At 43.9% G+C, this 26,245-nt stretch overlaps 1 protein-coding gene across 2 annotated transcripts in view; it reads left to right on the forward strand.

Moving 5' to 3' along the window:
• Nucleotides 1-26,245, forward strand: part of SPTLC1 (serine palmitoyltransferase long chain base subunit 1) — a 55,004-nt gene that overhangs the window by 10,792 nt on the left and 17,967 nt on the right. For both annotated transcript variants that reach the window (XM_053298649.1, XM_053298647.1), the window contains exons 3-6: nt 1,348-1,442; nt 16,912-17,005; nt 18,830-18,902; nt 24,780-24,912. In XM_053298649.1, the coding sequence (XP_053154624.1) occupies nt 1,348-1,442; nt 16,912-17,005; nt 18,830-18,902; nt 24,780-24,912 (395 nt within the window). The remainder of the gene's footprint in view (nt 1-1,347; nt 1,443-16,911; nt 17,006-18,829; nt 18,903-24,779; nt 24,913-26,245) is intronic.

The following is a 26,245-nucleotide window of genomic DNA, read 5'->3' on the forward strand; positions in this document are numbered from 1 at the left end:
GCAGCCAGCCTTCTTCTCCTCACCCACCGCCACTTCTCCTCCCCACCACTTCAAAAAAGCCTCGGTTTCAACCACTAACTATTCGCCACCGCCTTTCTTCCCCGCCTGCCTCCACTGCCGTTTCCCCACCAGGCCAGCCTCCACTGCCGTTCCTCCCCCACTGCTTTGCCTGCCTGCCTGCCTGCCTGCCGCTGTTGCCACCATTTTCTTCCCACCCGGCCACCCACTTCCCCTCACCCGCCGACTATGCCGCTGCTTGCTGGCGTTTTGTTTCCCTGCCGGCCAACTGGCCGGCTGCTATCACCACTTTCATTCCACCCCCCTCCTGGCCATCTTGTCGCTATCCCGAACTCTCGTGAGAGCTGCCACACATGGGATTAGCAACGGGTATGCCTAGAAGAATTAAATATATAGATTAAATATATAGATAATAAACAGTTTAGGCCTAGGTTATCTAAGAGAGCATCGTCTTCACTATGAGCCCCATCGCCCATTGAGATCATCTGGAGAGGTTCGTCTGCAGTTGCCACCAACTTGTCTGGTGGCTACGCAGGGACGGGCCTTCTCTGTTGCTGCCCCAAAACTCTGGAATGCACTCCCTGCTGAAATAAGAGCCTCCCCACCTCTGATAACTTTTTAAAAGTTGCTAAAGACACATTAATTCACCCAAGCTTTTTAACTAGACTTGTGCTTTTAAATTGCTTTAAGGTTTTGATTTCTGTTTTAATTTGTTTTATGTTTCGTTCCCAGAGATGGAAGCTTGGGGCAGTTTACAAATATAATAAATAAATAAACTTTGTTAGCTGCCCCATAATAAATTGTCCTCTGGGTGGCGCACAACACAACATTAAAAAAACATCCAATTAAAAACAGAACATGACAAACAAATCACAACACAAAACATAAAATTCAACATACAATACAAAACATTTAATTTTTTTTTTAAGATCAATTTTAAATCAATTTTTAAAATTCAGTTTTTCTTCTACATTGGTAAGATGTGCAAATGGACTGTCAGCTCACCTATTCTGATAATTCAGGGTTTTTAATATATATAAAATTATATCCTGCCTTTTTATAGTGCCCAAGGTGGCTAGCATTTACATTTTCATGATATAATGCAAAGTAAAAATAAAACAGTTAATAAAACTATAAGAAACAGCTATAAAACTATAATAAATAGATTGATTTAAATAAATCTATCCTGCCTATCTTTAAGTTCAGAATGTTTGCATGTCTTCAATTTTAAAAAACATATGTAAGTGTTATCATTTATTTAGAATGATAAATTTGTTTACTGTTTTCATAATTAGTAAAGTTCAATATTTTGTGTTCGGTCTGTTTTAGGAAAAGGAAGAATTGATTGAAGAATGGCAGCCAGAACCTCTTGTCCCTCCAGTATCAAAAGACCACCCAGCTCTCAACTATAATGTTGTTTCAGGGTAAATCTATAATGGAGGAATTTAATATTAGACACAGTACAGTCCTATGCATGCATATTTGAAAAACGGTCCTACTGATTTCAAAGGCACTTGCTTCCTAGTAAATATGATCAGGATAGTAGTGTTGCTCACTTTCACACATTATTATCTTTCTTTTGCAAATCATTCATTCTTCGAACCAGAGTGGAGCAAAATTCTGATATGCAATTGAATTCACAAGTACCTTAAGAAGACACAAGGATATTCAAAGACTGAATTGCTTTGTTAGTATTAAATAGTTGGGACTCTACTAATAACCTGGACCCCCCTAATGGCGCAGCAGGGAAATGACTTGATTAGGAAGCCACAGGTTGCTGTTTTGAATTCCTGCTGGTATGTTTCCCAGACTATGGGAAACACCTATATTGGGCAGCAGCAATATAGGAAGATGCTGAAAGGCATCATCTCATACTGTGCAGGAGGAGGCAATGGTAAACGCCTCCTATATTCTACTAAAGACAACTACAGGGCTCTGTGGGCGCCCGGAGTCCACACCCACTCGACGACACACTTTCCCTTTACTAATAACTTATTCAAAAGTTATATTGTAAATACTTGTTTTATAAGATCTAATCTTGGTTAGCTGAGATGATTTCAATTGGTAGCAGGTTAAAACTGGAATTCCTTTACTATATTAATAGAGGTCCCAAAATTAAACATGTAATTAATCATGGAAGTTTGATAGTTTCTACCTTGTATATTTCACTGACAAATAACAAATATAATTGTGATCAGTAGTGCAAGTGGTTGCTTTTTCTTTTTCTTTTTCTTTTTCTTTTTTGTCAAAATGCAAGCAAGGGGTAGATTAAATTACTGCTCCTATCTTAAGTTTCTTAGATATCTGTAAAAGATTTAATCCTTTTTCTCTCCCTGCCCCCCCCCCCAAGCTTCAGATATATGGCCTTGGATCTGAACATAACTTGTCTGCATGAATACTCAACTTTATTATATAAGCCAGATGGTGTGTACATCACCTTGAACTCAGTCCCACTGAGTTTCTTAGTTCTAAGAAAGTGTGTAAAGCAGCCTACCTTGATTTTTCAGGCCTCTAGTAGATTTTGAGGATACTTTCTTGCCTTTAACAATGTGTGAGAGAAGCAATTCCTCACATTTTAAATTTACCCCAGGTTGCTCAGTAATCCTAAAACCACTATATTAGTGTGGCTTATCATTATTGGATTATAAACAGTGTTAATCAGTTTATGCCACTATTGTGAACTGATGTAGGCTCTATATTGCCTTTCCATTTCTTGGTCTGACCTCTTCTACAATGTATCATTGTCAGGAATAATGTATTGAGAGGTTTGTCCAGTGATTTGAATTCATTCAAGATCCCATATCAGAATATTTGATTGATACTAGAAGTCGTTTGGTTGATTGATTACACTTTTATCAGCCTTCCCTTCAAGCTGCCTAGAGCCTTTGGAGTCAGGTGGTATATAAATTAATTAAATAAGCACAAACCATTACTGTGGTATGTGGTAGACTTTATTTACTTCATGCAATTATGTATGTAATTATATCCATAGATAGCACAGAGTCTTTTAAAAAAATTACGGTATAATGAAGTGCGACTTAACTGGCACTCGCAGGTTAAAAATAAGTACCTCAATGTATAAAAGCTTTGTGAATGAGTTAAATGCATTTAACTCTCATAAGTGTGAAATAGTAAATGGGAGATTGTATGTGGTTTAAAATGAATTCAGGGACCGGCTGATTATTTTGTGCTCTTGAAGTATTCATTGTGCTTGTCTGGGTTATAACAATGAGTGTCTAGGTTGAATCGCCTTTAGTTCTCAGAAACAGGATAAGAAGATAGACTGTCTTGTGGATTGGTAGCAGGTTAAAGAACAGGAAGCAGAGAGTAGAAATAAATGGCTAGTTCTGGAAATTGATGAAAGGAAACAATGGGATCTATTTATGTCTTGAGAATTAATCTGGAGTTAGAGATGAGCGGTGAGGTAACCTGCTTTTCAAATTACACTGATTATTCAAGATAATGATAACCCAAGCAAACTGTGAAGAGCTTCAAAACTAAATGAATAGACACACACACACACACACGTTCAATGTAACTGTAAAGTGATCCACATTGGACAAAACAATCTTAACCATGTACACAGTGATAGGGTGTTAGTGATTAACTTAGAAAAACAGCTTGAGGCTGTGGGAGATAGTTCATTGAAAAAGGCTAGGATTGTTAGGAAAAGTACATTGTCATGTTGCTTCAACTTTACAACACTCGCCACAAGAAAGTAAGGCTCTGATAACAACTGCTGGAGGTGGCGGCAGCAACAATGGCTGCTCAAGTTCACACGGTCATTGAGGCTGGCAGTCCTGGCAGCGACTGCTGTGGCATCTATGGCAGCCACTGCTGTGGCTGTGAATGGACTTTCTGCCTCACCTGTCCAAAATGCATGGTGCTGTGCTGCCGCCACTTTTGCTGCCACCACTTTTGCTGCTGCTGCTGCTCCTCGAGATTCAGCTGCTGTGCTGTGATGGTAACAGCAGGAGAGCCCAGCATGTTACCAGCCCAAAAGCTGCTTCCTACCCGCCCCATTTCCTTGCCCATCTAACTGTTATCCAAGAGGAGGAGACAGAGGCGAGCTGCCCAGATCCCAGCCTTACTTTCACAGAAAAGTAAGAGAGAGCCAGGAAGGAAGTAGATGGCATGGGTGAGCAACTTCTGATTCTCCGCCATCAACTCTGCAGCTGCATGTCTGTAACTGAGACACCACCAGATTAGTCAGTAGCAGAGGGGGTGGGGGAATAGGGTTTCTGGACTTGGTTCAGAAACCAAACCCTCATTAGTAACATTGGCTCCTCTGTGAAAATAGGTTCTGAGTTAAGATGTTTCAATTTAAGTCACAATTTTTGGGAACCAATTGTGTCATAAGTCTGAGGACTTCCTGTGCAAATCTGTGGTGCAGCCACAATTGGAATACCATGTACAGGAAACTGTTTATATTTAAATGCATAGGTTGTCTTTCTGCCCAAAAGGACACCTAGAGCTCTGGGCAATAGACTCCTGACTGCATTTTGTACAACCGGCAGGTTCTGAATGCTTTTCAGATATTGTAGAAGTGAGGAAAGGACAACCAAAACAATGAAAGGACTGGAGCATCTTCTTTGCAAAGAAAGCTGAAGGACTGGAAGGTTTTTAGTTGGAAAAAATGTATAAGTGATAAACATTTATAAAATTATGCATGTTATAGATTAGTGGCTTAATAATTTTTTATCTGCTGCTGGCATCCAAGGGCGTCTCCTTGAGTGGGATATGATTCTCCAAGGCAGAACTATGCAAATTAGAGTCTTTAAAAGGTGGAGAAACATGACCCCACCCTGTACGTTCAGTCCTGCGTAGCTCCAAGGCAGTTCTCCTCAGCTTTTGCTCAAATCTTCTTTCATTTTCATTCCTGGCTCATACTTGTTCATAGGTTCTCTTTGCTTGATATCTGATTGTTTGTCCTTCCTTTCTTTAAAAAAACAAACCAAAAAAAAGGAATTTCTCTCTAAACCTTTCATCTATCCCCCCCCCTTCCTCCACTCTCCCTCCTCGACTGGGCTCCTAGCCCTCTTACTATCTCTACCTGTGTAAGGAGCACACTAGGTATGTGCTCCATGTACGGATTAGAAAAAGGGAAATTACAGCAAGGCTTTCCAAAGTCCCTCCAAGCAGCCGGCAAGCCGCCCTGAGGGCTGCAAAGCCAAGTTTCACTTTTGGGAGTAGAGGCAGCAGGACTCTCACTGAGGTCTCACTGAGGTCCCAGCAGGACTCTCACCTCACTGCTTAGCTGACGGGAGGCGTTCCTGGACTCTGCCCGCTGAACCAGGAAGCCTTGCAGAGAATGCGGTTTCTGATACCTGCCCCCCTGCAAGCGATGGTGGCCTCCACCAGTGGTCTGCAGGGCACAGCCCCAGAAAAACTAGGGCAGCCTCTCAGAAATTGATGGCTTCTGAGAGTGCTGGATCGGACCAGGAGGCTGCAAAAACAGCATCTACCAGAACCATGGTGGCCAGGAGTGCTGCAGCTCGGCCCATGTTGGGCCTTCCAATTCTTCTACCCCACTTCCAATGGGGACTCTCGGGGGGGTCTAGCCTTGCCCAGCCCGCTCATACCCTGCAATTCCTCAATCAAATGCCCTCTGATATGCCTCCTACATGGCATTCATGGTTTGATATGGCTGGATGATGTAATCTTGGGCCCAGTTTCTTACCTGGCAAGATTGTGCTATACCCTGTTAAAATTACACAAGGCACAGGTCTTTATCTCTCACTCCACCCTTGACTGCATGAGGTTTGCTTCAAGGGTAGGAGCTGCTTCAGTGCTGGGCCACTGGGACCTGTGGTTAAAATACTGGCACGTAGATGCTACATCTAAGACCAATCTGGCCACAGTTCCCTTTGATGGGGGGAAAGCTCTTTGGAGATGCATCTCTCAAAGACATCCTAGTGGACTCAAAAGATGCGAAGAAGGCTATGCCCTTCTCATTGTATAAACAAATCTACCAACAAGGGAGACTTTTTTCCGCCCCTTTCAGTACCCCTTCGCTTGCAGGGATCGGGGTTTCCAACATCCCTTCTGGGGCAGACCCAGACCTTCAAGACAGAGGTTTGGAAACAGGGCCTCTTTCGCTACCCAGGGCAAACAGGCCGAAACAGCAATCCTGACTCAGGTGGGCCACCCCTGGGTGGTTGCCTCTCCTCTCACTTACATGCTTGGGCGGGCTCCACCTCAGATTGTTGGTTTCTCGGCTTAATAAAGGGAGGCTACTGCATAAAATTGACTGACACCCCCCCCACATTCTACTCACCCCAACCTCCTGCCTACGCTCTAAACGCAAGGGTCTCCAAGAGGCGATACAACACCTATCAATCGGAGCAACTGGTGCCAGCGGACCAACAGAGAGTGCACATCTACTCCACTCCCAAGAAGGACGGCTCCCTCTGGGCAGTCCTGGACTTAAAATACCTCAACTGCTTCGTAAAACAGAGGAAGTTCCACATGGAACCTCTTGGGTCAATTGCAGAGGCCCTATACTTCCTCTCCTCTATAGTCCTGAATGAGGCTCATCTACACATACCTATACATCAAAGCAGCCACCCTCTACTCCAAAACACTATATATGGAGTATATCCCTATACTCCAAAACACACTACCAATACAGAGCGCTTCCTTTTTGGCCTCTCCTCTGCTCCTTGCATATTCACAAGAGTCCTGGCACCAGTCATAGCACACCTCTGACTCCTATAGGTCAGGATTTTTGCTTGCGTGCTCGACCTGCTCCTTCAGTCTCTGTCTCTACAAGCCGCCCAGAATGACCTCAACACCATGCTGCAGGTCCTCCAGGATCATGGCTTCCTGATCAACAGGGAGAAAAGCCAGCTACATTCTTCCCACCAACTGCTACGCCTGGGGGTGGTGATAGACATGGTACAGAAAAAGCTCTTCTTACCACCAGAGCGCAAAGCCACCCAGGAGCCAGAAGTCCACCAGACCTTAGTACAGAAGTACATGTCATTGCTCTCTCTCTCCCGGATCCTGGGACTGATGGTGGCAACCTTGGAGTCGGTTCCTTGGGTGCTGCTCCACCACCCGGAGATTGCCGTGAAATGCACCAAACGAACCTCCCACCCCATGTACTACAATCTCTGAGATGGTGGAATACACCCCCCACCTCTCCATGGGGAAGGACGTCCTGGACCCTCTGTGAGTCATTGTCGCCACGGATGCAAGTAAGCACGGTTGGGGCACCCACTCTCTCCACTATTCTGCGCAAAGAAAGTGAGTTGCAGATGAAAAGCAACACATGGTGAATCTCCAAGTGATCCAACTGGTGCTTCTGGCATTCCACTACATGGTCCAGAATCAACACATAGTGTTCTGCATGGACAACACCACAGTGAAAGCACATGTCAGCTGCCAGGGAGGCACCAGGTAGAAATCTCTGCAGGCAGAAGCAGCTCTTCTGTTCCAGTGGGTGAACAAAATGTGGCTTCATTAACAGCGCACCATGTGCAAGATTACCTGAACATGGTGGCAAGCTGGCTCAGCAGGAAGGAAATTTTCCCAGGAGAATGGAGGCTGAACCCGAACACCTTCAGAGTCGTATCGGACCACTTCGGCCACACGTCCATGGTTCTGTTCGTGACTCCAGAAAACGTTCATGTACCACAGTTCTTCACTTGGTTCCCCACCCCACAAGCGGAATCGGCAGAGGATCTCCTGCATGCTTTTCCACTGACGCTGCTCCTCACCCAGCTTCTACGATGGGTGAAACTCCTCAAGTCCCAGATCATACTAGTAGCACCATTTGAAGACCCTGGTGTTCAGAAATCCAAAACCTGGCAACAGCAGATCACCTGATAATTCCAGGCATGGTGGACCTACCCCAGCAGGGCCCAGTGCACCATCCAGATCTAGGTTGGTTACAGCTAGCCGCATGGAGACTGAATGGGGATTCTTGAAAAAGCATGGCTATTCTTCAAAGGTTCTTGACACGACGCTAGCCTCTACACGCCCTTCCACTAACAGAATCTATCAATACACTTGGCGGGCATTTCTCCAGTGGCTTGTGAGACATGGAGTTCCAAAAGGGCAGCTACCATGAAACATTTACTGCAATTTCTTCAAGACCAAGGGCTCACCACAAACACACTAAAACGACATGCCGCCACTCTAGTAGATCTTATTTCTGGGGGATCGAGGCACTCCAAACTAAGACACATGCATTTGAGACACCTGCTCAAAAGTGCCACCCTACTAGCTCCACCAGCGGTGCACCGTTTCCCTCCATGGAACCTACACACAGTCCTAAAGGCTCTACAGACCCCTCCCTTTAGTGTCTCAGTTGGAAGGCTACTCCACATAAGAGGTGAAGGCCCAAGAGCATAGCGAACAGAGCATAGCGGACAGGGATAGCAAACAGGACGTAGGAGCTTTGCAGGAGTTTAGCGAGAAGTGTGCGGGGTAGCCTTGAACAAGCCCCTGTGATCAAAAGGAGCCTGGTGGAGAAGAGAACGTAAGCACAAATCCCTCCCTCGTATCCCTCATATTCTTGGGAAAGGCTGTTTGGACAGATAAATAGCTGACTATTACAGCTGAGACCTATCCTTTAAATAAACTATCTAATAAACAGATAATAAACTACTTCTAATAAACTATTTTGAAATACTGTAAACAGCCAAGAAAAACAGTATGAAGACAGAAAGTCAGCAGGGGAAGGGGCACTTCCCAGTGTATTGCACAGAGTGCCACATGTTTTACAGAGCCAGCATGGTGTAGTGTTAGAGTGCTGGACTAGGACCGGGGAGACCAGAGTTCAAATCCCCATTCAGCCATGAAACTAGCTGGGTGACTCTGGGCCAGTCACTTCTCTCTCAGACTAACCTACTTCACAGGGTTGTTGTGAAAGAGAAACTCAAGTATGTAGTACACCGCTCTGGGCTCCTTGGAGAAAAAGCAGGATATAAATGTAATAATAATAATAATAAATATTTGCCCCATGGGCAGAAGTCATGGGTGTGTGCTCGGTGCAAGGAGCTCCTGGCCCTCAGGGAACAAAGGTGGTGGATCTGGAGAAGCTCAGAGAGGCATGTGGACGAGACCTTCAGGGATGTGATAAAGGCATCCCACTCCAGGGCTGGTAGCTCCTCTGCTGTCAGGGAGAATGAAGGTCTTGGGCAAGGAGGACATCGGTCTGAGGAAGAGGGAAATGCTCCTTTAGAAGGGACCCCTTCCATGGATGATGAGCCCATATCCTCTCGCACAGGGGATACTCCTCTGGGGGGTGGGGGCCTCCTTGTAGTGTGTGATTCGATCATTAGAGGGATAGAGAGATGGGTTTGTGACCTGCGTGTTGACCGCATGGTGACTTGCCTGCCTGGTGCAAAGGTTGCGGACATCACACAGCTTCTAGATAGGCTCTTAGGCAGTGCTAGGGAGGAGACAGCTGTCATAGTGCATGTCGGCACCAACGATGTGGGGAAATTTAGTGGGGAGGTCCTGGAAGCTAAATTTAGACTGATAGATAGCATTTTGAAGTCCAGGACGCCCAAGGTAGCATTCTCAGAAATCTACCTGTTCCACGTGCAGGTACAGTGAGACAGGCAGAGCTGAGGGGTTTCAATGTGTGGATGGTGCCAGGAGGAGGGGTTTAGATTTGTTAGGCACTGGGATACATTTTGGGGCAAGCAAGGCCCGTACAAAAGGGATGGGCTGCACTTGATCCAAGATGGAACCAGACTGCTTGCGCTTAAAATCAAAAAGATTGCAGAGCAGCTTTTAAAATGACGCCTGGGGAACAGCCGATGGGAGCTGGGCAGTATCCCTTTTGGCAAAAGCCATCCCTTAAAGTGTGTGGGTGCAAAGGATTCAGATAAAAGAGAAGGGGACAGAGCAGAACCTCATAAAGAGCAGTCAGCAGGTCAAAGAGTCAAAAGAATAGCACACAACAGGTGAGAGATTCAGCGTATAGGTGCTTATATGCCAGTGCCAGAAGCCTCTGAGCCAAGATGGATGAGCTGGAGTGCTTGGTTGCTAACACAGAAATAGATATAGTGGGCATAACAGAAACGTGGTGGAACAGTGAGAACCAGTGGGACACTGTTATCCCTGGGTATAAACTCTATAGAAAGGACAGGGAGGGGCACCTTGGAGGAGGGGTAGTACTGTATGTTAAAGAAAGGATAGAATCTAACAAGCTAGAAAACCTGGGTGGACTGGAGTCCTCCACAGAAACCCTGTGGGTGACAATACAAGGCCTGAAAGGAAACGTGCTAATGAGGGCGTGCTATCGCCCTCCAGATCAAAACGCCGACAGTGACTGGGAGTTGCAGGAGGAAATCAGGGAAGCGTCAAGGAGAGGCAGGGCTGTAGTTATGGGTGACTTCAATTACCCACACATAGACTGGGTAAATTCACAGTCAGGTCAGGACAAAGAGGTCAGATTTCTAGACACGCTAAATGACTGTGCCCTAGAACAGTTAGTCTTGGAAACAACCAGAGAGAAGGCGACCTTGGATCTAATTCTGAGTGGCACCCAGGACCTGGTGCATGATGTCAGTGTCATCAACCCTTTAGGGAACTGTGACCATAGTGCCATCAAATTCATCATACATGTGGGGAGAGAATCACCAAGGACGTCTAACACGGACATTTTGAATTTCAGAAGAGGAAACTTCTTGCAAATGAGGAGTATGGTGAAAAGAAAGCTGAAAGGGAAAACCAGGAGAATCAATTCACTCCAGAGTGTATGGAGTTTACTAAAAACCACACTACTAGAAGCCCAGTTAGACTGTATACCCCAAAGGAGGAAAGGTACCACTAGGTCCAGGAGGATGCCATCATGGCTAATGGGTACCGTCAAGGAAGCCATAAAAGGGAGTAGCAAATGTAACACCAATTTTCAAAAAGAGATCCAGGGGCGATCCGGGAAATTACAGGCCAGTTAGCTTAAAATCCATTCCAGGCAAATTGATGGAAAGCATCCTCAAGGATAAAATTGTAAAGCACCTAGAAGAACAGGCCCTGCTGGGAGTTAGCCAGCATGGCTTCCACAAAGGTAAATCTTGCCTCACCAACCTTTTGGAGTTATTTGAGAGTGTCAACAAGTGTGTGGATCAAGGTGATCCAGTTGACATAGTATACCTGGACTTCCAAAAATCTTTTGACAAAGTTCCTCATCAAAGACTCCTGAGGAAATTTAGCAGTCAAGGGATAAAGGGACAAGTACATGTGTGGATTGCTAACTGGTTGAAAGACAGGAAACAGAGGGTAGGTATAAATGGAGAGTTTTCACAATGGAGTGAAGTAAGAAGTGTGGTCCCCCAGGGATCTGTACTGGGACCGGTGCTTTTTAATTTATTCATAAATGATCTAGAAGCAGGGGTAAGCAGCAAGGTGGCCAGATTTGCAGATGATACCAAACTCTTTCGTGTAGTGAAATCTAAAATGGATTGTGAGGAGCTAGAAAAGGATCTCTCAAGACTGGGGGAGTGGGCGACAAAATGGCAAAATGCGAGTCAACTTTAGCAAGTGTAGGTGATGCATATTGGGACGAAAAACCCCAACTTCAAGTATACGCTGATGGGATCTGAGCTGTTGGTGACTGATCAGAAGAGGGATCTTGGGGTCGTGGTGGACAGCTAGCTGAAAGTGTCGATTCAGTGTGCGGCAGCTGTGAAAAAGGCCAATTCTATGCTAGGGATCCTTAGGAAGGGGATTGAAAATAAAACTGCTAATATTATAATGCCCTTATACAAAACTATGGTGCGATCACACTTGGAGTACTGTGTACAATTCTGGTCATCACATCTTAAAAAGGACATTGTAGAAATGGAAAAGGTGCTGATCAGGGCAACCAAGATGATCAGGGGCCTAGAGCACCTTTCTTATGAGGCAAGGCTACAACACCTGGGGCTTTTTAGTTTAGAAAAAAGACGACTGCGGGGAGACATGATAGAGGTCTATGAAACCATGCATGGTGTGGAGAAAGTGGAGAGAGAGAAATTCTTTTCCCTCTCACACAACACTAGAACCAGGGGCCACTCCATGAAATTGATTGCCAGGAGGTCTAGGACCAACAAAAAGAAGTACTGTTTCACACAACGCATGATCCACTTGTGGAACTCTCTGCCACGAGATGTGGTGACAGCCAACAACCTGGATAGCTTTAAGAGGGTTTTGGATAACTTCATGGAGGAGAGGTCCATCAATGGCTACTAGTCAGAGGGCTGTGGGCCATCTCCAGCCTCAAAGGCAGGATGCCTCTGAGTACCAGTTGCAGGGGAGTAATGGCAGGAGAGAGGGCACACCCTCAACTCCTGTCTGTGGCTTCCAGCAGCATCTGGTGGGCCACTGTGCGAAACAGGATGCTGGACTAGATGGGCCTTGGGCCTGATCCAACAGGGCTGCTGTTATGTTCTTAACCCTGAAGCTTGCCTCTTTTTTTTTGCCGTCACAGTGGCGCGGAGGGTGTTTGAACACTGTACAATTTCAGTTCACAAAAACCTCTGCATTTTTTCAGAGAACTCAGTGAAGCTCATCCCCTACCCCTTCTTTCAACCCAAGTTGTCCTTGTCTTTTCATATGTCCCAGGATGTGGTATTACCCTCCTTCCCCCTGCAAAAAACGATCCATCCAGCAGAAAAAGCTTGGCACAAGCTGGATGTCCATAGGTGCCTGAAGACCTACATGAAGTGCAAAGTCCATCCGGACTACGGAGTCATTGTTTATTTCCTTTTTGCCTTGAAACGTGGGTCAGGCTGTGACCTACACCACCATAGCTTGGTGGCTCATAGTGTACATAACCCTAGCATATGAATCTCAGAATCTTAGGGCTATCACTAAAGTTTTTGCTCATTCGACCAGGGCGGCTACGACCTTGGCAGCGTTTATCTAATAATGCTCCAGTCCCAAACATTTGCAGGGAGGCTACCTGGGGTGCCTCATCAACTTTTACCAGGCGCTACAAAGTGGATACCTTTGCCTCTGCTCAAGCAGCATTGGGGAAGCGAGTGCTCCAACAGGTCCTTCCATTGAAGTAGGAATGGGTGCCCCCCACCCCGGTTGGGCTGAGGGCTTTGTTATGTCCCCACTCAAGGAGATGCCTTTGGATGCCAGCAGCAGAGAATGTAGCATTGGTTCACTTACTGTGAAGGCTTCTTCTTGCTGCTGCATCCAAGGGCATCTCGACCCACCCTTCTTAGCATCCGTGCCTACTCAGTAGGGACCATTCCTCAGAGGGGAGGTATCTCTAAATTATTTGCCTAAAAACAACGAAGACTCTGGTATAATTACGCTTTTGGTGGACATAATCAGTTTTTCCCAAATTGTTGGAAGTTCTTTGGGGTATTTTACTCCTAGTTCAGTGTTTTTTGTTATAGTCACTTTCACTACGTGTTTCTCTTCTTCAGAGTACTCCTGGATTTCTTGTCCTAAAAGAATGGGGTGGGGTCATGTTTCTCCACCTTTTAAAGACTCTAATTTGCAAAGTCCTGCCTTAGGGATCACATGGAGAATCATAACCCACTCAAGGAAACACCCTTGGATACAGCAGCAAGAAGAAGCTTTTACGGTAAGTGAACCAATGCTCCATTCCTCGATTAGCTTGGATGACTTTAAAAAGGGCTTAGACAGATTCATGGAGGACAGGTCTATAAATGGCTACTAGACTGGTGACTATAGGCTACCTCCAGCAATATGCCTCTAAATACGAGTTGCAGGAGAGCAAGAGATAGGGCATGCCCTCACCTCTTGCCCGTGGGCTTCTCAGAAGCGTCTGGTGGGTCACTGTGAGAAACAAGATGCTGAATTAGATAGGTCTTGGGCCTGATCCAGCAGGGCTGTTCTTATGTTCTCTTACATAGCACAACAACTCGGTCATCCAGCAGTTTGTTCAGGAGAGACAATAGAAAATAGTTCTTCACACAGTGTGTCACTAACTTGTGGCATTTGCTGTCACAAGATGTAGTGATAGCCTGTAGCTTTAGTGACTTGGGAGATTAGATAGATTCATGGAAGATAGGTCTACCAATGGCATCCTCTGCAGAGTTGCCAGAACCTAAGGGGTATACTCGTGGGTCAAATGGGCCGTAAGCCAGAACTTGGCTTTTTAAAAGCCAAATCTGGCCACCTAGCCTCCAAGTTCATAGCTTCAAATGGAGCCTCCAGATTCAGAGGCAGTTAAATTCAGTTACAGGGGTGGGAGGAACATAGTTGGAAATGGTTGTTGACTTTCTGGAGGCATCTTCCTGGCTGATGTTGGGAATGGGATGCTGGACTTAATGGACCTTTTGCTGATCTTATATAAATTATTATTAAGGGTTATTTCCATAAAAGAGGTCTAATAGGCAAATCTGTTTTATTTGGCAAGCAGTAGGAAATATTAAAACTGCAGTTAATCTGTCTGTCTGTCTAAGGCCTGCTCAACTTAGGCCTCTCAGCTGTTTTCGACTACAACTCCCATAATCCCTAGCCACAGTGGCCAATAGACAGGGATTATGGGAGTTGTAGATCAACATCTGTAGGAGGGCCAAAGTTGAGCAGCCCAGATATATACACACATATATATTCTCTCTCTCTCTCTCTCTCTCTCTCTCTCTCTCTCTCTCTCTCTCTCTCTCTCTCTCTCTCTCTGTGTCGGTTTTCCAAAGACTGTCAAAGGTACTCCTTGAAAAATACACAGGCATAACTTCATCAGCTAGGAATGCTGTTGCCTTGAAACACGACATCTGCTAGTGATACTAAGATTGCTTTACTAAAACTATTTAGTAGCTTTTTTTAAATGGCAGAAGTGGACAATCTTAACCAGGCTTCAGTAAACCCACTCACCTCTGTCTCTTTCTTCTTTGGCAAGTGAAAGACACCCCCACCACTGCTGCTAGATGGGAATTTGAAAAAACAGGAATAGATTTTAGAGAGGAGTGAAAGCAGTCAGTGTACTTAAGTTGCATGTTCTTCAAAAATCTAGCCAGAAGGAAGAGAAACCATGTCTTCTTTTATTCATGAATAGCTTTGTAAAGCACAGAGGAAAAGTGGAAGGGCTTCTCTCTCTCAGGCTGGGGCAAAGGTAGAATCAACAACACGACTGAGCGTTTTTGCTCCATGTGTGCATGCATGTGTCTGTACTGCATCAGCTTCTCTGGGATTTGTGTGCCAAGACACATGGCTATCCTGTCTGTGTGCCAACACCATTATCTCTCTCTCTCTCCTTTGTATGATGCTGTGCTGACCGCAGCCAGCACCAGAACAGCAAATTGGCAGATTCACAGGAGGTTCTGGAAGGCTCCTTCCAGCATGGGCAAGAAAGTTTAATGTTGTGTTCCTCCTCTCCTTTCTTCGCTGACATTGCCAAGCAATACTGATCCCCCCACCACCACTTCCATTCAGATGTACACACCAGAGAAAACACATAAAGGCAAAGCAAACTGGTAAAATGCCTTCCCAGGAAGTCACACTTAGATAAGTAGCAAGATTTTTCTTGTGGATGGGTTTGTGCGAACTTCTGTGTTGCTGTATAAGAACTTGGGATCTGTGCAGCAAAATTTCCAGCCAAGAAATGGGAGGATATCCAGATTATGTATTAACTCCCTCCGTGTTATCTTCCCAAGCTTGATGAAAGAGAGAAAAACCTCTAAGAGATTTGGAGTGGACTTCTTCTGTGGAGAGAAAGATTGTGCTTACTATCCTTTTTTAGCCCTGGTGATGAGAACCAGATTCTTGCAGAACTGTGCTGTGTCACAAATGAAGCTCCCTGCCTGAGTGCAAAAGCTGAAGAGCCTGCCTATGGCAAGAGTCTTAAAGAGTTAGGGGAGGAGGAAATCAATATTTTAATTGTAAAAAGTTGCTGGATGGAAGATGGGGGAAGATGCTACTAATTGCAGGAGACTAACAGCAGGAGAGAGGGCATCCCCTTAGCTCTTGCCTTCCCAGAGGCATCTGGTGGGCCATTGTGTGAAACAGGGTGCTGGACTAGATAGGCCTTGAGCCTGATCCAGCAGGCCTGTTCTTAGGGCTGGGTTTGGGGGAGGAAGGAGTCTGAGCCAGTTCCAGCATAACTTGGAGTGAATATCAAATCCTGGTTTCCCTAGCCTCAAGTGCACTAACTCCCCCCCTCGCCTTTTCCTTTGAGGGGAAGGAGGGCTCTACTTCCCAGCTTCAGATCCTGGTTTATTATAAAGCTCTGGCTAGAACAAGTCAGGGTTGCCTGGTTAGGACAAAATGAGAGCCCATGGCTTGTTCATGGCTCAGCTAGAGGATCGTGACTTACTAAGCTGGAATTGGAAGGAGCCGCCTTTCTTCTCACATGCATGAAGGGGATGGGGAGTGCCTGTGGCTAGGGGACGTCACGTGAATCCAACATGGAATCCTGGTTCCATATTACATCTGAGGCCTCTGTGTTTTCTGGTTATCTGTGTATGGCCCAGTTGCTAAAGGGTGAGGGCAGTGTTTAATGTTTAGAAAGATATGTGGTGGCACAGTGCCATTTGTCCTATAAGACTGCCTTCTTCATGTCATCTGAGGAGGGCCAAGCTGCACTTGCTCAGTGGAAATAGGGTGGTACTCTGCATGTGCTCAGAAGTATTTTTAGTGTATTCCTACTGGCCAATATAAATTAATCATTGTGCGGGCACAAATTATAGGACTCTGGGGTTGGGTTATTGGGAATGTGCTTGGGAGAGAGTTGTGAGGCTGGGGGAGTGTTTGGAAGGTGGGGGTATTGAGGATAGATGGCTGCATGGCTAGTAAGCCAAGCTGATGTGTGTGGAACCTTTTCTTCATAATTAACTAGCCAGATGACACATTTTCAAAAGTTGTCTATATTTAACTTCATTGTATGAATGAGAGTGTGCAGATGAACAATGCACTTGTATTCGTATTGCTAAGCAAAGCAGTGAGTAATCCTTTGATTGTGTTTGTTTGTTTTAGGCCCCCAAGTCATAAAATTATCGTTAATGGCAAAGAATGCATAAATTTTGCATCATTTAATTTTCTCGGCCTTCTGGATAATGAAAGGGTTAAGGTAAGTGCCTTGTATGGTTGCTGAATTGTTAGTACTGTATCAAAGAATTAAAATGTCAAAAACATAGTGACTGTATGAATTGTCCATCCCGATAGAATCCACTATTGACAACAGAAAATTTTCATGAATATGCCAAGTAAATTATTAATACCAATTACTGTGAAGTATTTTGTGCATGTATAAATAATTGCTAGATTTCTTTGAGTATTGTGAATTTTCTTGTGAATATGAGAATGTGGGTATCTAAATCCCATTCATCCTCATTTGGATCTGAACTCTTTCAAGCTGTTGTAAATGTGTGTGCCAGTGTTTGTAAGGTGGTAAGGATGATTTCATATCTTTTCTAAGGTCTAAAGCAACAATAATTAGTTGCTGATTAAAGTTTGCTTATTACAAGTTAAATGACAGAGAGGTTCTATGTGAACATTCTTAAATCAAAATTTCAGCTCCGTCTGAGTACTTTTAACACAATTTTTAACACCATGTATTGGTATTTATGATGCCATTAGTTCCCTTCTTGGCTACCTCCAAGATAGGGCTGAGAGAGATTGCTGCCTGCAACCTTGGAGAAGCTGCTGCCAGTCTGTGTAGACAATACTGAACTGGATGGACCAATAGTCTTACTTGGTAGAAGGCAGCTTCCTAGATACTTAACTCTCCCTGGAATGGTTTGTACTGCCAAGCAATCTCTTCCAGTAGCATATTGGCTACTCATGGGCTTGTAAGCGTCCAGGATCGTGTGAAGGTGCTAAATGACCAGCATCTCCATTTGGGGCTGGAAATACATCCCTTGCAAACTGCATAACTACAGCAACTCTTCCAACACCCTATGTAGAAATTGCTGCATGCTCCCAGAGGTGTGTGTGATGGACTCTGCTGCACAAATGGACCTTGGGATAATTACACTTCTGAAGTCCTAATAATTAAGATTTGAATGGTAGAAAGTGGCTTACACAACTTGCTGCTGCTACTATTACTAGAAGTAGTAGTAGTAAATAATAAGTAGTAGTAATAATTAATTAATTAATATCTAGTAGTAGTAGTAATTAATAATAATAATAATAATAATAATAATAATAATATATTTTTACACTTTTCAACAACAAAAATCACAAATAGCAAAAGGAATTATATGAATACTCAGTGTTCCAGAAGGGCTCACAGTCTTGGCAAGAAACAGTCACCAGGAACAGCCACTGGAATCCCACTGTGTTGAGATAAAGGGGGGCTTTGGCTCTCCCCATGCTAAATATAAGAGACCCAGTGCATCAAAACATGCCACTTTGCCAAGTTACCAGGGTTGGTATTCTGCTTAGGTATAAATGGGTACATGAGGTTTGCAGGAAGTCTTTCATCTAGCTCTCCCTCAGGACTAGATATGTTCAGCTTTAGAGATAGCTAAGCTATATTGACCCCTGCTAACTGGGCAAAGAGTCACCTTTTACCGTGGTGATTCTCTTTATTTAGCAGGGGGAGAGTAACTGGCCCTATCCCTCCCCAGCATAGTACTTCCAGTGACTGTTGCTGGTGTGTGTCTTATGTTTCTTTTTAGAATGTGAGCCCTTTGGGGACAGGGAGCCATCTTATTTGTTTGTTATCTCTCTTTGTAAACTGCCCTGAGCCATTTTTGGAAGGGTGGTATAGAAATCGAATTAATAATAATAATATTGGATGCCATAAGTCCATCCTCTGAGACCTTATTGTATGTTAGCTTTGTTGCATTCATCTATTACAGCTTAAATATGAAAGTCAGTGCTAAAAATGCAGAAAGTAATGGCTCTACTTGTGCTCATCATACTAAGCACTGTTTCTACTTTTTAAAAGAATGCAGCCCAGGCTTCTCTGACAAAATATGGCGTTGGTACTTGTGGGCCTAGGGGATTTTATGGAACTTTCGGTAAGTATCGCTTGTTGCTTTATATTGTTGAGTGTAGTGAACTACATTCTTTGCATAACTAATGTAAATTTAACTTTTGTGTGAAGAAATGGAAGATGGGGAAGTATACTCGGTTCCCAATTCAGTCCAATTGGTATTCATCCAATTGGTGATTTTTAAATTTACATAGCTCTGTCACTGTGCATGATGCATTACAGTAGGGGTAGGCAACATGGGATCTCTAGCTGTTGTTGAACAACAACTCCCATCATCCTCAGCTGCAATTTATTGCGGCTGAGGATTATGGGAGTTGTAGTTCAGCATTAGCTGGAGAACTAAGACTGCCTACTCCTGCTGTAATGCATCATGCACAGTGACAGAGCTATGTAAATTTTAAAAATCTGCTTTACAAAATAGCAAGAGGATGTCCCTGTTCCAAGGAGTAACTTAGAGGAGGAGAAAGGGATGTCCCTGCCTCAAGGGTAAACAGAAGAAATGTGAATGCCATTCAATTAAACATACCTTCTCTCACTGCTGTTGTGAATTGTCACTGTACTTACCTTTCATATTTTAACTTTACATAATAAAAGTACTGACTGTACCTCTTCTATCCCATTGCTCTTTGCCTGTGTTTGTGTGTGTGTCTGTCTAATCTGCCAGTTGAGGACCATACTAGTCCACAAGGTTTATGTTGAAATTGGTTAGTCTTACAAAGTGCTACAAAGCTCCTTGTTATATTTAAACTTTGTTTCAGTAAGGATTGAGGACTAAATGGCATTGCTCAAGAAATGTGGGGTGAGAAGGGATTTGAAAGAAAAGAAAGAGACAGTGTCATGAAGGTCTTTTGGAATTATTTAATTTAAAGTTCCATGGTCAGTTTATTCTTTGCTATTGCTAGAAAAAGGTATTCTAACATCAAGATCCTCTGTGTGAATCCAAACAGACTACCTCATTAGAAAATGAGCTGTTGAAGGATTGGAACCAGCAATATTCCCTGCCTGTGTACTTGTTCTTTTGAGGAAGAATTTGAATTATTTGCTTAAAAGTAAAGGCCTACACTGTTGCTTGTCAGAAAGTGGCGTAGCATGGTGATATAATGATGAGCAAAATTGTGAACCTTTTTACCGATGTACCCCAACCTTCCTCACAACCATGGAGCTGGAAAGAACGGCAAGGATCATTCATGCAATTGTTCTGGATTTTCAAGCACCTCTGAAGCACTACATGGAGGTTCTCAACCCCACTTTTCAGCTCAGAGCTGGGGTGCTTTTTTTTTTTTTTGCACTGTGCTTCTGGAAACAATCCCACTCTTTCCACCCCACCTGCCCGGTACCACTCTTGGTGGTGCTGTGTGAGTTCATGGCAAGACCTGGCAACAAAAAATCTTTGGATACCAAGGCCACACCACTTGTGAACCCGAGCTTAAAAGTATAAGTAACCTTTTTGCTTCTGAATAGTGTGGTGTGTTTCACCTACCCAGCTAGTTAAGCAAGTGAAAGTGACACTATGATTTTACATGGCACTAAAGTTTGGATCCCATAGACCTCTAGTGTGAAAGGATAGCGCTTATGCACTCAGTTTCCTCAAATTTGCACCCCTGAAGCCCCCCATCCCACATCAAATACTGTACTGGAATGTCCCCTGACAATCAGGAGCAGCCTTTCAGGAGATTCAGGGGGCTGCAGAAGCAGTAAGAGGTAGGGAAGCCTGTCCCAGAATAGGAGCACTTTTAATAATGTTTTGGATCCAAACTTTGTTGTTTTTATGAGAAGTAGGTAAACTAGTGCTTGTCAGGCTATATACTAAACTAGTTTGAAACTTAAAAGTAGAAATGGGCTTTCACATAAGGGTGTGCACAAACGGTTCAATAGTGAACTGGTCTGCCTCAAACTGTACCGATTCAACGGTTTGATCATGAACTGGCCCAGGTTACAGGAAAGGCGGACTGGTCTGACACTGAACCGAATCTGGCCCAGTTCACAGCAGACCAGTTTGCCAGTTCGAGCGGCTATGTGTGTGGAACAAGTTGCTTGTAAAATAAAGGGGATAAAGCTTAAGTTAGGGTGGCCAGTGAAGGCAGGCAGTGCCAACAGGGCAGCGAGAGCGAGACACCTTTAAGAGTAAATGAGAAGGTGCTGCCAGCTTACTGGTCTGGTACCACTCCTGTCCCACAAAGCTGGAACGGCAGCCTGGCTGCCGGCCTAGCACTCAGCCACCTGCCTCTGTGCATGCACAGAGACCCGATGAGTGAGCATATCTGCATAACCAAGTGAGAGTGCCGTGCCGCTGCCAGGCTGCTAAAGCTTTCTAGGACATAAGTAGTACTGGACTGGTAAGCTGGCAGCACCTTCTCATTTATTCTTAAAGGTGTCTCACTCTCGCCACCTCGTCGGCACCGCCTGTCCTCACCAGCCGCCCTAACGTAGGCTTTATCCCCTTTATTTTACAAGCAACTTTCCCCACACACATAGCCAGTCAGACCGATGAACCAGTTTGAGCCGGTTTGGTCAGAATGACCAAACCGGGTCACATTCGGACCAAACCATGGAAACGGTCCACACACACACCTCTTCTTTCATGCAACGAAGAAAAAGATTCTCCTTTTAAAAAACAAAGGGTCAATGTTCTGTTGACTCACAGATACAAAAATGCAGTCACTTAATAATTGTGTTACAGAACAATCCAGAGAAAAACAAATGTGTCTGTAATCTATAAATCTAAAAATTGGTGGATGATATTTTTCTCTCCCTGAAAAATCAGTTGTGTGGCCTAGGAGTATTCCTGGATCCATCCCTGCAAGTGATCATTTCCCTATAAGGAGGTCTGACTCGCACAGAGGATACTTGGTGTTGAAATATCTGCTTCTAGCAGTAGCAAGAAATTGGTTGGGTATGTGGAATGTCCAGTTCAACAGTTCAGGTGCTGATGCAAAACCTTTTGGAAAATGATGCTTGTGATTCAATATGTCTAATCATTCCCAGCTATAAGAGTCAAAGTTGGCATGAAGACAATCTTGGCCAAGTGCAAGTCAGTTGCAACAACTTCTGAACTGTGTCATCACCTTGATTAATTAAGGAGGTTAATTAATTTCCCTTAATTTCTCAAAACCTCTGCTGCTTTTCCCATAACACCAGCCATCATGCAGTCTCTGCATGATATATAATATAGCAGTTTTTGCTATATTATGAAATGGTTACATGGAAACTCCGGTGGTTTTCTACAATTTCAGACTGTGTTTTTGGTGGCAAAATTTTTTAGTTTTGTACGAACAGAATACGTAGGTAATGGATGACTTAAGCTTGTCTGACCCATATTTAGAATGCAGTTTCACTCCTACCCTCCCACAACTTGCTTGCACTGCTATGACAATGTAATGTAGGAAGGCTTGTTAGAAGTAACAACTAAAATGTTGAGCAGTAGCTCTTTAAAAGGCCACGAGAGGGCAGTCTGATTTCTTGATGAAACACTTCAAAAACTGTTTATTTGCACGAGTATGTTTGCAGTGTCTAGTATATCTGTGTAGCAATCAAGGGGTTTGAATCCTAAGCCTCGAGCAGAGGGATTTTGGTAACACAAATCCTGCTATGAAACTCTCAGTCTGTGTTTAATCACAGAACGTGAGGGTGTTTCACATTCCTCTTCTGTCTCCGCAGAGCATAATGTAGACAGCAATACAGTGAACCTAAACATTTGGTTTATCTTCCCTACGGTCTGACTTTCTGGAAGTGCTAGACTCCCTGGTGTTTTTGCCCAGAGGGTTGAAAATGGCTTCCAGGGGTCCTTCTGGGACTGTTCAGGTTTCACAAGGCAAACTGTTCCTCTTATCAATGGCATTTTTGGCATTGTGAGTTGATAGCTTACTATATGAAAATACCATTTCCTCTCTTTCTCCCCTCCCCCCTCTCCCACTTTTCTTAACCATTTGGGTGGGTTTAAAATACACTCTAACTTCCTTATTACTGGTAGATAGGGAGTTATGGTGAAACTTTTACCTTGACTATAATCTGCACTGTTTTGTCTAGATCCCCATCTAGATATTTGTCATTTTAGCTTTAATGCCATATGCTTTTCAGTACGGGTGAATGATTTTCTACCATGGTGAAGGATCAGCTGCCGCGTTAAATGTATATACCATATTCATGACTTCTGGTATTTCCTTATTTTGTAGGCTGGTAACAAAGTGTATAGAAATATTTGAAATGTAAGATCCGAGTTTTCCTTCCCTCTATATTTGGAAATTAATATTTAATATACTCAGGAATTTTAGTCCTCCAGATTTGGCTTGATAGACTGACTATATGTTTGTTTTGATGGTTTAGGTAAACGAGAGCTTTTTGGCTCAAGAAACTGGCATTTTTCATTGATGCCACTGGAAGAGGAGGGGACACACAATGTTTTCTAGCCTTTCCTTTTTATAAGTTGCAAATATCGGCAGATGATCTGATTGGTATCAGTCTGTCATTTTTTCTCCAGTCTTTAATTCCAAAATTAAACTGGATTTTCTATCTAGAGGAGGAGATCTGTTCCAAAATCGTTAGGTCTTAGAAATGACATACCCAAGTTAGCATGGGCTCAATCCAGGAAGGAACAGTGGCTGACATACCATGCAGTCCACTTTAGTTGTAAGTGAAATATGTGCACACTGCCGCGTTCTACTCAGAAGCATGCAGGCCCAGCTTACAGAGATGTCCATGTGTGCTAAGCACAGTGTCATCGCCTTTCTGGCACTGCTCTCATTGGGAATGATGGGGGGAATGTCAGAACAGCGATGACACTGTCCTAAGTAGACATGGAGATATCCTGCCTCCGCAACCAGCACCTACGTACTTTTGAGAAGAATGCAGCAACATGTGTGTGTCTCACTGACAACTACAGTGGACTGGGAAGTATGTAAGCTGGCATGTGGAGAGTCTCACAGGGCTCAATAAAGCTGTTTCTCCCTCTTGTTTGTGGAGAGAGAGTTGGATGGAGACAACGGCAATGTACACAGACCTCCTGTTCTTGTAGTTCCCCCTCACACTCACTGCAGTCAGTCCCATTCATTAATATTGATGAAAGAAGAATGAGGGGTGAAAGGATTCGGTTGAAGCCAGTGGGATCCCTCCACGTACACTCTGCCCAGGCTCTACTGGATTGAGCTCTCTGTTTCTATAAATAATTGGGCATATTTCCCACTATACTTTAATGGTAAATGAGTGGATCCACAATGCAATACTGAGTAAATAATTGTAGAAGACAGGGCCACAGCTGAATATTCAGAACAAAAGCAAAGTTCAGCAAAACGAAGAGGGGAGATTAGAAAGGTACGTAGTAGGTGGGTAAATGTGGAAAAAAATTTAAACCGTGAAAAACAGAAGTGAGAAATAAGAATGAGTGTCTGGAGAAGAGATTTAACTCTATTAGTCGCTTTGTTGGTTCATCTAGCTTTTAGACTGCCAAGGAATTTGTGTTTGAAATGCTATAACAGAGGACCAAGAAGACTATCCCAGAGCTGCAAAACAAGTCTCTGAAACTTGGTACTATTAATTCCCTCTGCCTTAAATGACTGAACTAGTTTCCCTGCAGTAGACTCATTTTAGTAATCTCTTTTCCTGAATATTTGAGACAGGTATTTTGGTATGGCTGAATCACTCTTAAAATATAGGTGCCCTTTTAAGGCAATGCAGTTAAAAGCTCAAGCGAGTTGCTTTGTGCTTGGTAGAACGATAGGCTGCCAGTCAGTACTTGTTCTCTTTAATGTTCCCTTGGAAAAATACGGTGCACTGACAGTTTCACACTAATACTAACAGGCCCGAGTGAAGTTGAATGGATTTTTGTGGTGTTAATGATCTTAAATACTTGTGGTTCTTTTAAAGCAAGCATTCTGTTATAAATGCATGAACTATTACTTATTAACAGATGTACATTTGGAACTGGAGGAACGACTCACCAAATTTATGAGGACTGAGGAAGCTATCATATATTCGTATGGATTTGCTACAGTTGCCAGTGCTATTCCTGCCTATTCAAAGCGAGGAGACATTGTGTTTGTGTATGTAACTTTTGCATTCTCCGCACTGTAGAGAGAGCGAGTTCTGGAGAGTTTTCTTCCGAACCTTGACAATGTTTCTGTTTGTTTTGGAAAAGTTGAGGTCTTTATAACACAGTTTGAAGGTGCCAAGTCTCAGAGATTCGGAACACATAGTAATAGGGTCAGTTCCCACAATAGTCTTCCTATCCATGTGAGAGTACCTACCATTTTGGATGACTACTACTACAACTACTGATATACTGCTTTTTCTTTTTCAAAGCGGCTTACATAGAAAAATAATAAATAAGATGGTTCCCTGACTCCAACTGGCTCACAGTGATCTACAGAGTAATAAAAGGTGGACACCAGCAACACCAACTTGAGGACTACTGTGTTGGGGTTGTGGAGGGACATTGCTTTCCTCCTGCTAAAACAAGTTGCCCCTTGGAAAGGTGCCTTCTTGCTCAGCAAGGGTAATGTCCTCATGTGCAGAGAATGTATGAACCAGTATGTCATGGCTGCAGTCCGTAGCAATTTTTGTGACCAGCAGCTGGGGAAAGTGCCACTGCAGTTGTTACAATTCCTGCTGTGTCAGTGACTGCTGGTCCACTTGTTTTAGTTGTCCATGTGCTTATATATCCAGAAATGGTAGAAGCTGGGCCCACAGTGTCCGTCCAGTGGCAAGTGTGTTTCATCCAAGTGGCCACTGGAAGTATCTCCCCCACACAATCCTGACTAACTCTAGGTCCAGGCTTATGTGGAAGTACATCCAGGTTTTCTGGGCTGAATGGCAAGGCATCTCGGCCACAATAATCCCCTCAATTGCTGCAGTGCTCTTTCCAGCTCCTGCAATCACCATTTTATTATTAAATGAGACTGCTGGATATAGTAACCACTGCAAAACTGTCTTAAGATAACTTAGGAACATAGGCAGCTGCCATATACTGAGTCAGACCATTGGTCTATCTAGTTCAGTATTGTCTTCACAGACTGGCAGCGCCTTCTCCGAGGTTGCAGGCAGGAATCTCTCTCAGCCCTATCTTGGAGAAACTTATTTTAGGGAAAGCTGGGGATTGAACTCCAGTTGTTAGGAAAATGTTCACACAGCATTAAATGTTCACAGATAGTGTTTTAGTACTGATTTACTCACTTAAGGTAGCTTATTTAATCTTGTCTCTTTCAAAGCTGTGTCTTGATGCCATTTTAAAATGGTTTCAGTGCCTGTTAAACACAGTTGTAATCACATAAATAACTTGCTTAATTTTAACAATCAACTGCTGCTTCAAGATACTCTTAAAAATTACTAACAGCTGTTCGAACACATTGCCAGCCAGTATCACTACAGGTTGTGCCA

Source organism: Hemicordylus capensis, chromosome 2, assembly GCF_027244095.1.
Source record: "Hemicordylus capensis ecotype Gifberg chromosome 2, rHemCap1.1.pri, whole genome shotgun sequence".
Classification (NCBI taxonomy): Eukaryota; Metazoa; Chordata; class Lepidosauria; order Squamata; family Cordylidae; genus Hemicordylus; species Hemicordylus capensis.